Source organism: Pogona vitticeps, chromosome 8, assembly GCF_051106095.1.
Source record: "Pogona vitticeps strain Pit_001003342236 chromosome 8, PviZW2.1, whole genome shotgun sequence".
Classification (NCBI taxonomy): Eukaryota; Metazoa; Chordata; class Lepidosauria; order Squamata; family Agamidae; genus Pogona; species Pogona vitticeps.
Window position 1 is genome coordinate 30007205 of NC_135790.1, and position 16141 is coordinate 30023345.

At 56.3% G+C, this 16141-nt stretch overlaps 1 protein-coding gene across 1 annotated transcript; it reads left to right on the forward strand.

The window, feature by feature from the left end:
- The first annotated feature begins 4545 nt into the window (after positions 1 to 4545).
- Positions 4546 to 15248, forward strand: TMPRSS13 (transmembrane serine protease 13). Its single transcript, XM_078379553.1, has 13 exons — positions 4546 to 4663; positions 6237 to 6435; positions 7094 to 7204; positions 7750 to 7872; positions 8225 to 8354; positions 8997 to 9089; positions 9860 to 9903; positions 10328 to 10487; positions 10806 to 10978; positions 11149 to 11247; positions 11420 to 11562; positions 13750 to 13902; positions 14408 to 15248. The coding sequence occupies exons 2-13, from the start codon at positions 6342 to 6344 to the stop codon at positions 14420 to 14422; spliced, it is 1338 nt and encodes a 445-aa protein (XP_078235679.1). The 5' UTR covers positions 4546 to 4663; positions 6237 to 6341; the 3' UTR covers positions 14423 to 15248.
- Positions 15249 to 16141: the final 893 nt, after the last annotated feature.

A 16141-nucleotide genomic window follows, 5' to 3' on the forward strand; every position in this document is an offset into this window, starting at 1 on the left:
GAGAGAAGAATGCCATATAAATGAAAATAATAAACAGAAAAGAAATACAGTAAATGGTAAACTTGCTCTGGAAACCATAATGATGAAACAGAGGTTTTGGGCACCTCATGAGACAACAAGATTTGCTGGAAAAGACAATAATGCTGGGAAGGGTGGAAAGCAGCAGGAAAGGAGGAAAGCTGATATGAAATGGATTAACTTCATTAAGGAAACCACATCTTGAGTTTACAAGAACTGAGCAGGGCTGTGAAGGACCAGACATTGTTGAAGTCACTCATTCATAGGTTGGCCATACGACGGAGGTGATTTGGTGGAATGTGACAGCAACAACACCCACTTTATCAGACTATAAAGGGGATTCTGCTGGGCTAGACAGGGCCTTGGGTCTGATCAGCTGTGGGACTTCTCCAGTGCCTATCTGGCAAGGGAGGGGCTCCTCAACACACACACACACAGACATCCCTCATGTCTAAAAAGTGCCACAGAGGAAAGTGCTCTGCTTGGCTTGCTGGGATTCAGGTGTCCAGGAACCCACCAAGACCTAGTCCTAGGCAGCTCATTTTCACATCAGGGGTGAGACGGAAAAGAGGGAGAAGCATATTCCTGAGCAAGTGGAGAGCATCTTGGCTTCACCATAGAGCACCTCCAGCTTCTCAGCCACATCCTCTTCCCTCCTTTCAAGACTACAGGTGTTCACAGATGTCCACAAAAATAGTGTAGGCATATGGACAGTTTTGCTGAGTTAGTTTGAAAAGGTAGATATTTGCAAATATAAAATATGTTATTTGATACTGGCTAAAGATTAGGTGTGTTTGGGGGGGGGTATTTTCCCCCCTGCAACTGCCTATGTCTGATTAAAGCTGATTTTAAGATTTAAATGCACCCACAATAGAGGCTTTTGAGGCTTAAAGCAACCCAGAGAGCAAGCTGAAAGTGACAGAATTGTTCTTTAAAACAGTCAGATATTTTTCCTTTTTAAAAAAAGTGGGAGGGAGGGAGAGAAACTGCTTTAAATGCTTTCTTGATTTGTTTGAAGCAACACCATAATCACTGTAATGAGTAATCTTTTATAACAGGAAGAACAGCACCAACTTCCCTAAACAAAGAACTTGGAGGAAGTTGTGCTAAAACAGGTTAGCAAAGAATAGGAGATGGGGTGTTCTCAGGAGGAGGAGATGGAGGAGGAGGAGGTACCATCCGAGAGTGCAAGCCAGTGTGCCAGGAGCAGCCACAGAGGGAGGGCTGCCGGTGTGGGTAGAATTCCCACTCCACCAGCAGAACAAGGAGAGGAACGGAGGAATCTGTAAGTGGAATCCACTTCCCCACCACACACAGACACACACAGACACAGACACGGCTCAGATCCATCAGCATCACCTTGATTTCTGTGCAGATTGCAAGCCAAATGGAACCACCATCCCCTCTGAGGGAAGCCGAGGAATCACACCCTCCTCTGGAGACCAAGTAAAGTCTGATCCTGTGCTGCTCCTGTGAGGTCTGGGAGTCGTTCTCTCAGCTGTTGGGCTGCACTGAGCCGCCAGCATCAGGGCCATGCACAGCAAACATCTCTCGTAAGCGCTTCATGGACTGTGAGGGGTGGGCTGTTTGTCTCTCGCTCCATAGGATGCCTGCTGGGCTTTCAACCAGGCCCCTGCCTTTGAAAAGTGGATCCAAGGCAGGAAGAAGCAAAGCAGGCCATTCATGTTGCTATAAAGTTAAACAACCCCTTTTGGGAAACATGTCACTGTTGGCTGTTCTCTCCATGAGGTTCCAATGGCCATGTCTTTTGTTTACTTGTTTTCGATCCTCAGGCAAACTAAAGCCACCTTTTCACAGAAACCAAAGGGCAAAGGGTGTGTCTTGGAACTCACTGGGCTTGGCTCCAGAGCTCTCTTGAAGAACCAGCCCAGTCTCTAATGATATGGAGTCATAACAAGGAAAGAGGATGTCCTTGAGAATGTGCAGAGTTCCCTTGCATAACCACAACCAGCTTATACACCTCTGGGACTGGGAAGGAAAGGATCACCAAAGCAATGAGCAAAAATCCCTGGACTGGTTTATTTGGCAACCCCCTGTCTGTCCCCCCCCCCCAACTATTTTTCATAAATGTTGTGCATTCCCATTGACAGCAGAAAAGGGCTTTGGTGTTTTTTTGTGGTTTTTTTTTTTTGAAGAAGTGGGTGGGAGATGTGGGGAGGGGTGGGAGGGTCTTCCCCACTACCTGCTCCTCCTGCCCTACTTTTGTCACAGGTACTGCCTCCTGCAGAGTTGGCCAAGCAAAATCGGCTCCACCATGGTCGCAGTCTCAGGAGGAATTTGCTATTTTATTTATTTACTTATTTACAATATTTTACCCCACCTTTCTCCTTTAAAATGACCAAGGCAGCTTACATCATGAAAAGGATATTTTAAGAGGTGAAAACAGTAAGCATACAAATATTTTTTAAAAGTAAACAAATATAATATTAAGAACAGTAAATAATACTAAAACACACATTTAAAGCAACCAGACACAAAAATCCATTTTAAAAAACTCTCTCAGGCTGCCTGAAGAGGCAAGTTTTGGCCTGCTCGCAGAAGGAGAGCCAAGAGGGGCCAGGCTGGCCTCCTGCGTGCGTGCGTGCGTGCGTGTGGGGGGGGAGTTCCAGAGTCTAAAGGAGCAGCCACAGAGAAAGGCCCCCTCCCGTCTCCCCACCAAAGGCACCTGTGAAGGTGGTGGGACTGAAAAGAAGGCCTCTCCTGGTTATCGGAACACCTGGGCAGGCCTAGAAGTTTCCTGATGTCAACCCGTGGGCATGAGGCGAAAGAGCCTCCCTTGGGGCTTCTGGCCTCCTGAGAGCGACTGGTCTGCCCAGGCATTTCCTGCCTGGCCTCTGCCTTCCTAGCAGCTCAACTGGTTCCTCCAGGCAGAGAGAGGCTCAGGGAAGACCAGGCTGAGCACTTCCAGTGATGATGTTCGGGGAGGAAGCCTAGCTGGGTCATTGTGCCTGTCCACGGCAAGCTGGGGGGTCCCCGGTTCAGCCCCTGGCATTTCCAGGCAGGCCCTTGCCTAGAATATGAAGTAGCCCCTCCTGCCAGCCAATGCCCAAATGCTGAGCTTGAGACGTCCTCGGGGGACACGGCAGCCACAGGCAGGCAGAGCCAATGCTGACCCTCACCTCCCTTCACCCTGCCTCCCACAGCTGTCCAGGGCATGGTCCTTGGGAGGGTAGGCTCCTCCTGACCTCTCTGGCTTTCTTGTCCTTTCTTCCAAGCTCTTTGTGGGCTCCTGAGATGCACACTGAAGGCCCTGAAGCTAGATCCAGCCCAAAGCCCCCCCCCCGAGTCTCTTATTCCCAGAGTGGTGGGTGAGAGAACTACCTCTGCTAAGGACATGAGTGCTAGCACACCTGCCGCCTGCCCCCCCCAGCTCCCCAGCAGCTGAAAGTGGGGCTAACACGTAGTCATAATCCCCAGATGATGTCTGACTATCAGCCAGCTATAATCTTCCCTCTGTGGGAAAGCCACCCAGTCTGGGTGGCCATCATCACATCCCGGGCAAGCCAACTCCACACTCCCAGACTTTGTGCAAAGAATACTTTCCCCTCCTGCACCCACCACCCTTCAGCTTCCTCGCCACCCCACCCCCCTGATCCCACTGGGTGGCAAGATTAACAGGGAGGAAGAGCTCCGCTCTGTCCATGCTTCCGCCCATTCCAGGCAGGCCTCCTCTGACCATTCGGCCCAGGCTACACCGTCTCTCTGGCAGCCCCTCCTTACCTGGTGGAGCTGCTGCTCACACATCTCTCTCCCCCCCTTTCCCTTATGCTCCATTTTCTCTCTTGGGGATATTCTATTGGGTCAGGAACCTCAAGTGGGGGGGGGGAACGCATCTCTTTTGTGGACTTTCAGTGGCACTGCACCGGCAGACATGGAGGTCTAGAGCCCCCCTCCTCTCCCTCCTGCTCCAGCCAGATGGGACCTGCCAGGGTCCCGAGCCAGCTGGGAAGCCTTGCCCGGTGCCCTGTCCTTCTCTTGAGGTTTCTCTAGAGACAAGGTGCGCGAGCGTTGTCTCCTTCCGCGTGCTGAGTGACCTCCCATGGGTGGGGCTGCCCTGATACTCCCGGCTCCCAGAAGAGGCTCGCTCAAATCTAGATTGGCTCCCAGCTCGGAAAGCAACCAGGTAAGTAAAGTTGTTTCTGTGTGTGACGGGGGGGGGGGGAGGGTTGCCCCCTGCCCCCACCCCTCCCTCCCTCCCCTCTGCTAGGCAAAAAAGGTTGCCTCCCTTCCCAAGGCAGGTGTCCCCAGAGGGCCCGTCCTCGGATCCCCTGAAGGACAAGGCAGCCTCTTGGAATCTGGCAGGCAGGAAGCCTGCACAGCGCGGAGTGGTGTTTCAGGTCGGTCAGGTTTCTCCCATGGGTTGCGTCTGCCTGCCTGCCTGCCTGCCTGCCTGCCTGCCTGCCGGGGTCAGTTGCCACACAGCTCACAGAAAATGTGCCAGGCAGGGAGGGAGGCAGGCAGGATGAGTGCCCCGCTCAGGGCCGCTGCCCTACCGGAGGGTCGCCTGCCAGCCAAGAGTGGGCAGGACAGCAGTCCTGGTCCAGAGGCAGCTGGGCCTGAGGGTCTGCCGTTGCCCCTAGATTCTACCTGCAAAGAAGAGGATGGGGAAAGGGGCCTGTGCCAGGTGAGCCTGTGGAGGGGGAGGGAGGGAGGGAGGGAGCTGCTTAGTTGAGTCTTGTCCCCTTGGGAAACACAGGCAGAAAATGGGGGGGGGGGGGGAACCAGCTTTCTGTTTGGCGGGGAAACGGGTTGACCTGTGGGCTGTTTGTGGGGCAGAACTGAGTGGCTGAAGGAGGGAGGTCTCATTCCTGGAGGGGGTGGTGGTGGAAGACAATCTGTGACTGGGGAGGCCAAGTACTTTCCCTGGCTTTGGTGCTGGGAAGCTCCGTTGTCGTGGTGGCCCTCCTGTAACTGGCACTCTGGAAGGCCAGGCGGGCTGTGGGTCACTAGCCGAAGCCCCTCCTTTTCTGTGAGTAGCCGGAGGCTCCTCAGCACCCACCAAGGGCTCTTGGCCTGAGAAGTGGGCAGTCCCTTCAAAGGAGGGATGCATCGGCCGAGGCTCTGCAGAAGGCTTGGGAAGTGGGCAGTGCCAGGCTTCAGACAATGGGCTCTGTTGCCGGGCACCAGGAGGCCTCGTGGTCCTTCACCGGAAAGCTCGTTGGAGGAAATGAAATAATAATTCTCTGCCACCAAGTCCCTTTTCAGGGTTTTCTAGTGCATAGATGTGACAAGCCATGCCCTTCTTCTGGGGGGGGGGGCGCTAGGGGACTGCTATGCAGGCTGGCCCAAGGCCACCCAGGCTGGCTGTACTCGCAAGGGGCACAGCAGGGAACTGAACTCCTGGCCTCTGGCTCCCCCGCAATGGAGGGGTGGATGAGGACTTCAGATGGGATTCGGTTGGCATCCTGGGGTAATTAAACCTCCCCTCCCTTTGCAGCGGCACCCCCCCTTCTCATAAAAGCAGGGGGAGGGGTCAAGGGCAGCATGTGAGGGGAAGGTGCTGATCCTGATCCCTTTCATGAAGCTTCCCGTGAATCAGAGGCAGGGAATTTTCCACCTTGGTGGTGGCATAATGGCCAGGCTGCCATCCGCCTCTCAGGAAGCCAAGGCTGGTGTTTTGAAATATTCCATGTTCGGAAGAGTTCCTCCTGGTTCCAGCGCTCAGCATCCCAAGTTCCCTTCCCAGAGATGGGCCAAAGGAGAGCTTGGGAGGAGCCCTGCCTTCCCTAGGGGAGCACCTGACTCCCGCTTGGCTGCTCAGCCAGGAAGTTGACCCGGTCCTGGGGATCAAAACTGAGTGGCCTCCTGGAGTGAGGCAGCCGGGGGAGGACTTCAGAGCACACTTATCTGGGTGCTTTGTGTCCTCCAAAGGGATACATTGGGGGGGGGGAGAGAATAATCTTTGCAAAAAGCCCAGTATTTCCTTCTGTCCAACCAACTAAACTTTCTGGAGGCCCTGAGCAGCTCTGAGTGAGTCCTGCCCTGTGCTGGCATCTCTACTGAGGCATTTCCTGGACCGGTCAAGGGGAGGCTGGGAGGCAGGGGTCCCCTCCCCTCTCCCAGAGCTCCAGCTTGCCGGTGGCTTGGATACCTAGACCTCCTTTTTGAGGCACCTCTGACGGCTGACGGCTGGCACCTTTCAGAGGTGAAGGCAGCTCAGGAGCTCCTGCTTCAGCCTTGCCCTTCCTCCCACACAGGAAAGCCCTGACCCATGTCACCTCAGCCCCTCCAGCCCACCGTCCCTTCCCTCCCAGCCCGCCCTCTCAGAAGAGCCTGTCCAAGGAGTTGCCTTCAGACCCTACATGACGACGAGGACAACGATGGCCACAGCAGCGGCAGTGGCAACAGAGTCCAGGCTGGTCCCTCTGCCTCCTGTCGCTCGAGGGCACTCTGAAAGTAAGAGGGGATCTGAGAGTGGGTGAGCTGTGGGGATGCCCCAGAGGGAAGCTCCAGAGGCAGGGGGCTGTGGGTGTCTCTGGTGGGCGAGGACATCCTGGGAGAATCCAGAGCACTTGGCAAGCTGCCCGTGGGCTGAGGGGGGCATCGCCTTCTTTGGTCTGTGGTAGCCAAAGCAAGAGAGAGTCTTCTGACACCTTAAAGGCTGATGAATTTACGTCAGAGGGGCTGCGCCCCACCTGCATGCTCAAGCTATGTCTTCAGTGCAAACAGACGGATGGATGGACGGACTGGCTGTGTTGCAAAGGCATGACCTGTGGGCACAAATTATGCCAACCGACCGCTATGTAGCTTTGCCTGACCCCCTTGGACACAAGGAGCCACAGATACGCCCAGCGCTCTATGGGAAGAGAGGTCCCGGCAGGAGAGAAACCCTGTACCCCACAGCCTGTTCCCTGAAAGATTTGCCCTCCATAGCCTTCTAGACACAGCCATTCTATGGGACTGCCATAGACATGGAGGGGGCCAGCCACCTTCCTTCAGCCACACAGCCGACTCCTTCCAGCGAGCACCTTTTCATCGTGGGGTGGGGTGTCAGGCCCTTCTCCTAAGTCATGGGCTTGGCTTTCTTCTCCTTCTCTCCCCCTCCCCACAACAGTTTCTTCCAGTCCAACATTCAAGGCTTCGTGGAGGATGGGGCACAAGAGGATGGTCCTGATTGTCTGCCTTCTGGTCCTCATTGTGCTGCTGCTGGCACTGATCCTGCTCTGTGAGTAGTCGCCCTTTGCCGCCTCCCTCCCCCCACCCCCCTTTGCAGCTGACGAGATGTAGGGGTGGGGGGTGGGACGGAGAGTCAGGAAGAAGAGTCTTCCTGCAGGTCAAAAGGACTTGGCCCCAAGCAGTGTCCAGAAAAGAACAAAGAGGAGACGGATAAGGAGAAATACAACCTCCCTCCCTCCCTCCCTCCCTCCCTTTGGAGAAATAGGATTCTTTGATGGTCAATAATGTGTGAAGGGCCTGAAACTTTGTTTTGGAGAAATGGTGTTTGGTCAAATGTTCACCTGCTCCCAGAGAGGCTGCTTTGCCCTCCGGCCTCCGAGAGAAAGAGGCTCGGGGGAGGGGGCACAGGTTCCTTCCCCAAACCATCCCCCCCCCCCCGGTCACTCCATCCCAGGACTGTCCCAGAGAACCACCCGGGCACCTCTTAGGCCAACTTCTGTATGGCTTTTTCTCACCACCCATCTCCCTCTCCCCCATCCTCTCTTCTCTCCCCCCATCTACACACACACACACACACACACACACACACTGTAGTCTTGTTGTGGCGGTCTAGCACTGGCATCATCTACAAGGAACCCGCGGAGAGCTGCAACGCCCACGCCACGCGCTGCAATGGGGTCCCCGACTGTTCCCAGAGGAGTGACGAGCTGGACTGTGGTGAGGAGGACCCCCCCCCCCAGGGGCCCAGTGGAGAGCAGGGTGGAAGTGGGGGGGGAGGTGACGAGGTCTCAGGCTTTCCCACAGAGGCTGGCTGCGTTGAAGGCCACTTCCTGTGGAGGCTTTATGGGGGTGGGGAATAGTCATGTTAGTTCCTGTGAGTCTTTTAAAGCTAAGTTCCCATTTGGTGTAAGATACGTGGCTGGCACCAGCTTGCTCGTCTGCCCGAGCTGTTTGGGGAACCATGAGCTGCCACAGTTGTGCCACTCTCTCCTGTGGATGCCCCCATCCCGTCCCCCCCCCCCCGTGGTGTCCCTCTGTCTCCTTCTGCCTCTTTCTCTCCATGCTGCAGTGCGGTTTGGCTGGAACCAATCCTTGCTCCATGTCTACTCGGGTGCAGAGCAAGCATGGCTGCCGGTGTGCAGCACGAACTGGACTGAGGCCTTCTCCAGGAAGACCTGCCAACAGCTTGGCTTCCTAAAGTAATTTCTGGGTTGACAAGGGGCAGGGGGCAGGGGTAGAGGGGTAGGAAGAGGGGGGAAGCCAGTCCCCTTGGCTACATTCACACATGTGGAAGGGAACCACCTCTGCTGGGGCCATGCTATTGCACGTGTGTCGTGGGGGCTGGGAGGGGAGGAGGTTCCCACTATCAAATGCTTCACCCTTCCAAAACAGAACCCGAGACATCCTTTAGAGAAAAACATCATGTATTTGGACAAATGGCTCCAGAAATCTCTTTTTATGTTTGGAAGGTTGCTGCTGGGTGTTTTGATTTTATTTTATTTTTTGAGAGGGGGATGTTTTGTAGGATCGACCCCATAGCAACAGAGGCTGGATTCAGGTGGAAGGGGCCCTCCTCTGCCGTTGGTGACAATAGCCATAGATGGAGCACACTGGAGGGGCCCTGAGCCTGCTGCGGCTCGGTCCCAAGCCCGTTCCTTTCCCCCCTAAAGCTTTCCTCATGGTCGTCATGGCCAACATTGCACGCAGGCCCTCCTGGCTCTTGGAAGAGCCGTCTGTTTTGGACCAAGCACTGTCAAGGCGGGAAAGTCCTTCCGCTTTCTCTGCTCCAGCCTTTCTGGCCTCCCCCTGAGGGTGATATGGGGATGCTTCTGTCTCCTCAGTGCCTCTCAGATGGAGGACGTCCCTCTGACTCTGCCTGGGAAAAGCCTTGTGGTTGGAGACGAGCATGACACCATTCAGCAGAGTCTCAACAGGTGACGGGGGGGGGGCAGGCAGGGGATGCGCTTGGGCCGGGAAGGAGGGAAGTGGCGGGGGGGCGGGGGGGGCAGGCGTGTGCGCTGCAATAGGGGGAAACGTCCCTCCCTCTCAACTCCCCTCCTCCCCCAGAAGCTGCTGCAGCCCCTCAGCAAGCTCACGAGGAATCCAAATCCTCCCTGCCTCAGTACGCAGGCCGATGGGGCAACAGTTGGGGCCTTATCCTGCCCACACGCTCAAGGCTCTGCCCCCACTTGGCGACTGGGGAGGAAGCTGGGCTGCCCGTCCACCCAAGGGATGCTCGGCATCCCCATGGACCGCACGAGAAGGTCTGGGGTGGGAGGAACGGGCCACTCCTTCTGACCAGAAGCCCCGGAGTAATGAGGCTATAGAAGCGCAAAAGGCCAGGGTCCCGACTGCGGTCCTTGGCAAGCAGGTGGCCGGTGGCGGTCTCCACGGTGCCCTTCCTTCAGCGCCCGTCCGAGGGCCCCGGCGGCCCAGTTCGCCTAGATAGAGACGGGCCAGGGCGCCACCTGCTGTCGGGCAGAATTCCTCAACGCACCCACCTCATCACCAGGTCTAAGTTCTGCGCTGGGCTCCGGGGAGTGCTTTCCTCCAGAAAGAGGGGGAGAGAGAGATCCAGGGTCCGGTCCCTGATCCCGGGCTAATCCTAGAGCCCCCTCCCCGGCGCGCAGGCCCTTCGTCCCTCCGGGCCCTCTGGCTGCCTCTCACCCCGGACTTTCTCTCTCTGCTTCCTCCCGCCCTCAAGCTCCCAGTGCAGCACCGGGCGATACGTTTCTCTCCGATGCACAAGTAAGGAGACGAGGGGAAGGGGCCGGGCCGGGGTCTGCCCTCCAGGGGCTCACGCTGGTCTTCATGGCTGCGTCATTGCTGGGGGGGGCGTGAGGAGGGGAGAGCTGGCCAAGGGACGGAGGGGCGGCCGCTGCGATTTCCATCCTATGGAGAGCACAGCAGAGGCGAGAGAGAGAGGAGGCCGGGGCGCGGGGAATCTCTCTCTCCTCCGCCCCCGACAAGACTCACCGGGCAAAGGAGTAGGCAAGAAAGGGGGATGGGCGGCGGCGGCGGCGGCGGGGCGGCGGGCGGCCTCTTCTGGGTTCCGACACCGGCGCTTCCGAGGCAACGGAGGGGCTCCAGAGGGAAAGGAGCCCGCCCGGCAGCTCTCTCGGGGTTTCCTCCGCGGCGGCCGAATGGCCAGTCTCCTCCTCTCCCCCGGCAGACTGCGGGCAGAGGATATCCGGGCGCATCGTGGGCGGCACGGAAGCCTCGGCCAGCCGGTGGCCCTGGCAGGTGAGCCTCCAGTACGGGTCCACGCACATCTGCGGTGGCACCATCATCGACCCCCGGTGGGTTCTCACGGCCGCCCACTGCTTCTTCGTGTGAGTTGCGATTCGGGCAGAGGGCGCGCGCGGGGGGGGGGTCTGGAGGGGGGACGAGGAGGAGGGCGGGTAGAGATAATCGCCGTCCGAGTGTCCATCAGTTCTCTTGAGTCGAGAGCCGATACGGGGGCCAATTCACCCCGAGCGCAGGATGGCCCAGAAGCCATGGGCAAGCGTTGGGGGATCGCCCAGCCTCTGCAGGAGCTCCCCACCCATACCGGGCGCCTGCTCTCCGTTTCCTTGGAGGGACTGGCAGGATAACAGAGTCTCTCCGTGTCCACCCCCCCCCCCCTAACCATCCACCTTTGGTCCCCGTAGGAACAACGTCAAAATCCTGGACGAGTGGAAGGTGTACGCGGGGGCCTCCGACCTGAAACACCCCACGGTGGGCGTCCCTGTGTCCGAAGTCATCATCAACACCAACTACAGCGATGAAGAGGATGACTATGACATCGCGCTGATGCGGCTCTCCCGCCCCTTGGTGCTCTCTGGTGAAGACCCTGGCCCTCCCCCGGGGCTTCCTTCTGGGCCGCCCCTCCTCTTGCCCGAGGGGGCCAAGGGTGGGTAGAGGCAGGAGTGGAGGGCTGCCAGCCACTTCTTTCTCTCCAAGGAAGGACCCACTCAATCTCTCTCTCCCCCTCTCCCCCCCACTCTGTCCCAGCTCAGGTCCGCCCAGCCTGCCTCCCCATGTCTGGCCAGAAGTTCCCTCCAGGGAGGACCTGCTTCATCACTGGTTTTGGCAAGATCAAGGAAAATGAAGGTAAATTGGGTTCCAAGGGAGGGTTACAAAGCTGTATCCCATTATGGGGTGGGCCTTTGGTGAAACAGTCTTGCAGGCAGCCCTCCCCACAAGGTCAGCCTCCCAGCTGCAAGCAGAGCCACAGAGCCATGCCCCTCCCCTCCTCCCTCACACTCTGGCTGGCCTCTTTCAGAGAACACCTCACCAAAGCTGAGAGAGGCGGAGGTGAAGATCATTGACTATCGGCGCTGCAACAGCCAGCAGGTCTACGAGGGCTACCTGACTCCCCGGATGATGTGTGCAGGCTACTTGCAAGGAGGCAGAGACTCCTGCCAGGTGAGACCTTGCCAGTGTGACTGTGAGAGAGCAGGAGGCAGGCAGGCAGGCAGGGATGCAATCCATGGAGAAAAGATGAGCCTTTTGGGGGGGGGTGCAAAAAGATGCCCTTCCTTTTCCCACTGGCATCCTGGAGCAGGAGCCAATGCCCAGGCCTGCCTTCTGCCCTCTCTGCACAGCAAACGGGGTGCTTTGACCAGAGGTATCCCTTCCAATGGCTCTTGTTCACTGATCGCCAGTAAAATGAAGAGCTTGGCTGGGACGTACCAGGGCCAAATTCTGTGCCTCTCCCTCATCCTCACACCAGCCACCTTTGGACCAATTTCAAGTCCAAATTGAGCTGCTGTGAAGAGGGATTGCCAGGGCACACAGCCTGGCACACATGCAGGCCAGCTTTTGTATATCTGCCACACGAGAGCACTAACAACCACTGCCAGCCATACACAGAGGTGCTGTGGACTTTGCATGTTCTACACACACACACACACACACACATGCCCCATCTATGCCACTGGATGTGCCACAGGCTCCTGATCCTCTTGAGGGACCACTGAATGTTCAGTGTGGGCAGCACTCGTTTGAAAGCCAGTGTCTGCAGTGACTTGCATTCAAATCCTTCCATGTCCACAAAATACACTGGGTGACCTTGGGCCACTTGGTCTGTCAGCCTGAGCCTCCTCACAGGGATGCTCTAAGAAAAAGGAGAAGACAGGAGAGGCATGAGCACCCACTTAAGCCAATGGGAGAAAAAGCAAAGTGGGCTGCTTATACGCTGCCCCATCATTTTTAAAGCTCTCTCTGGGTGGTTTACAGCATAATTATTCAGGCTACACATTGAGTTGTGTGCTTGAGTTAATTCATCTAATGTCAGAATTTCCTCTTTTCCTCTATTACTGAATAAATAATGATAATGATATTCTGGACTGCCAGAAAGATGAACACAGTGGATCCTAAAGCAAATCAAACCTAAACTATCCCTGGAGGCAAAAATGATGAAACAGGCTGTCCTGCTTTGGGCACATCATGAGAAGGCAGGGTTCTCTGGAAAAGACAATAACGGTGGGCAAGGTTAGAGGCAGCAGGAAAAAAAGGGAGACCCAATACGGGATGGGTTGACTCTCTAAAGGAAGCCGGAGCCTTGAATTCGCAAGAGCTGAGCAGGCTGTGTGGATGGCAGGTCCTGTGGGAGGTCCCTGATTCATAGCCATTGATGGCAAGTAGCAACAAAAACGATAATACATTATATCATCCTGATTGTTTTTCAAAGTGGCCTTGGAGCACCGAAACACATTTTAGAATGTGTGGCATTTAAAACAAACAATATTGGGTGGCGGAATAGGACATAAACAAGAGCTGCCTAGAAGAAAGGCAGGGCAAAATATTTCAGGCACACAAGCGAACAAGCCATCAGATTAGAGTAGTGCCGTAAGAGGACCCTCCTAAGGTTTAGAAAGCAAAGGATGGGAGGCCATTAGGGTGACCCTCACTCTGCGTCCCCTTGCAGCAGGGGCAGTAACTATTTATTTATTTATTTATTTATTTGTTTGTTTATTTATTTATTTATTTATACCCTGCCTATCTAGTCATTTCGACCACTCTAGGCGGCTTACAACAAATGATAACTAGGAAGGGCTTTTAAAGAAATCATCCCTCCCATCTTGTAGCACTGCCAGCATTAATAAAAAGTTGCTGGGGGTGAGGAAAGGGCCTCCACAGTTCAGCTGCCTGACATGCCATGCTTTGAAAAAGCAATGAAAGCCCTCTTTGTCCTGCTCCGAGGGGGAAACAAAGGCGGCTGGGCAGTGGCAGGGGTGGAGACGTGGCCCCTCTTCCTCTGAAAAGACAAGCCAGCCCAATGGGCGGACTGCACAGGGGGCCAGGGGTGGGGTGGGGGGGACTGTTCCTGGATGGATGAGGGCATAGACGTAGGGCGTGTGTGTGTGTCCCGTGACAACTGAGCAAGGGAAGCACAGCAACAGGGCCCCAATGGGGAAGCACCGTGGCCTGGCCGCTGAGGTGCCCCTTTTCTTCCTGACACATTTCTTCCCGGGCTTTGGGGATTCGCCACCGTGGCCCAGTGGCCAGACGGTTCCTGTCCCCGCCGCCAGTCCCTCCTCAGCCAGCCCCGGTCTCAACAGCTGGACCTTCCACGTTCTCTCCCCACCTGATCCTCTTCTTCTGCCCCAGGGTGACAGTGGGGGACCCCTCGTCTGCCAGGAGGGTGACCGTTGGTATTTGGCGGGTGTCACCAGCTGGGGGACAGGATGCGGACAGAAGAACAAGCCAGGGGTCTACACCCAAGTCACCAAACTGCTCAGCTGGATTTACAGCAAAATGGAGGTAAGGGTTAAGGTTAGGGGAGACGGGTGGAGCAGTGATGGGAAGCAGGAGAGGAGTCCAGGTGACCGAAATGGGTGGCAACTGTTTCTGTCACACTTGGAAACCCATCAGAGTTTTATGACTGGCAACCTCTGGGCAGCTGAAGGCCACACAGAAGGGGTCTGCATTCTTCGCCGCCCCCGCCCCCCGCAGCTTTTTCCTAATGAATTTGGGATGGGATGGGTTGGGTTGGGGAGGGCAAGGCCAGTCTTCTGAAACAGAGGGAGCATTCTTACAGTTTTCCCAGTCACTTTTTACTCGGGCTGCTGTCTGCTGTGAGGCAGCTCCTGTCCTTCCCATCCATGGGCCCAGGCTCTCAAGTAGCAGCAGGAGCAGGTCCTTCCTCCTCCTCCTCCTCCTCCTCCTCCTCCTCCTCCTCCTCCTCCCTTTCTGGCTGGTAGCACATTTTCCAGGAGGGCTCCCGCCCCACCTCTAAACAGGTGTATTTCCTTTCCTCCCATTACAGAGTCAGAGCCACTAATGAGAAGCAGGCCTCCCTTCCCTCTGAAGCGCCACCTGCGTTCTCAGGGAAGAGCCGCCCAGAGGACGAGATCGACCAGTGGCAGAGTCCTGCCCCGGACGGCTTGGGGTGCCAGCAAAGGCAGAGAAGAGCTGCCACCACTCCCGGTGGTACTTCTTAGATGCTGCTCCCTTTGGTGCGACTCCAGTCTGTGCCTCCAGAGATGGACCAGTGGGGCATTTGGGAAATTCCCTCCAGCTGGGAGGAGGAGGAGGAGGAGGAGGAGGCCGCAAAGACACCCTTGGTGATGATGCCTTTCCAAAGGAGCAGCAGCCTTGTCTCCAGACGGCTGAGGCTTTGGGATCTGGTGCCTTGGCTGCAGGGAGCTGGTCTACTCTGCCTTTAATGGAGCCACTCCAATGGGCACAGACGGAGCAAGTCCCGCTGGAACCCAGGGTGCCAAGGCCCTTCCCCCTCCACGGCAGGAGATGCCAGGACATTCCTGGTGTTTGGGAGGAGTGGCCCCCTCCTTCCCTCAAGCGAGCCAATGGGGGGGGGAGCGGTTTCTCTTAACACCCATGGAGTCCCCCCCCCCCCGTGGCTTTAGGAGCAAGGAGCATGCGGGCAATTCGTCCTTTTCGCCTCAGCGCCACCTGGTCCCTCAGAGAGGAGCACCGCCACCACCACCACCCCCCTTTGGATTTTGCGGCTTCCTTTTCACTCCAGCCAGACCTCCCCCCTTCTGCTGCCCTTCCATGGATGGGCCTGGACCCTTTTTAAGTCCCCAAGTGGGCGGCCATCACATTTTGTGAAAATTATATTAAATGTTATTTTATTCTTTCACTAACCTTCGTTTTTTCCCTTCAGCCTGTCCTGACCACGACTCCCACCCACCTGATCCTCCACGACCAGTTCTTGGACTTGGCGTGCACATATTTTTCTCTCTTGTCCCTTCACGCTTTCTCGGGTGCCACGGCTCACACCCAGCAGGACTCATTGGGCTCCTCAGAGGGAGGACTCCTTTCTTTGAAACAGACGGGTCTCCCTGGAGGCAGGAACTTGATGATGCTCAGGGTTTAAATGTGGGACATGGGATCCTTAAACGAGGGTAAAGCAAGCAAACACACCACAGGAAGAGTCCCCTGAGTCTTGCACTCCTATGGTGAAGATTTAGACACCCCCAAATGGTGTAAGAAAATCCCTGGATCCCAAGATTTTATGAGTAGGAAAGGAAATTGAGCTGCTGGCTGAAGTCCTGTGGCTGCTCCGGGGGGGGGGGGGTGGTGGGAGGCAGGAAGGCTGTCATGCTGGGCTTTAGCTTTGCACAAGTTTTGCTGCTTGTGGGAAAGTCAAGGGGGTACATGGAGGATGGCTGTGCCAGGTGGAGCACTTGCGTGCAGCCCTCCCAGGTAAGAAACTTGAGACCATCTATGTTGAATTGATCGTCCCACCCTGGGGTTGAAGAGCAGCAGCAGCAGCAGCAGCAGCGCTCCCACCAGAGAAAATGCACTGGCGCCCCCCACCAGCTGGTCGGACTGCCACCTTCTGCCAATAGCCGGGAGGAAAGGGGCTGATTGGGCAGGGAGGCTGAGAAGCCGGCCTGAGGCACAGTCAGTCCATCATCACATCTTGAATGCTGGTTGTTGTTGTTTAGTCGTCTAGTCGTGTGGGACTCTTCCTGACCCCCCACCTGACCCCCCCACGGACCAGAGCAGGCCAGGCCCTCCTGTCTTCCACTGC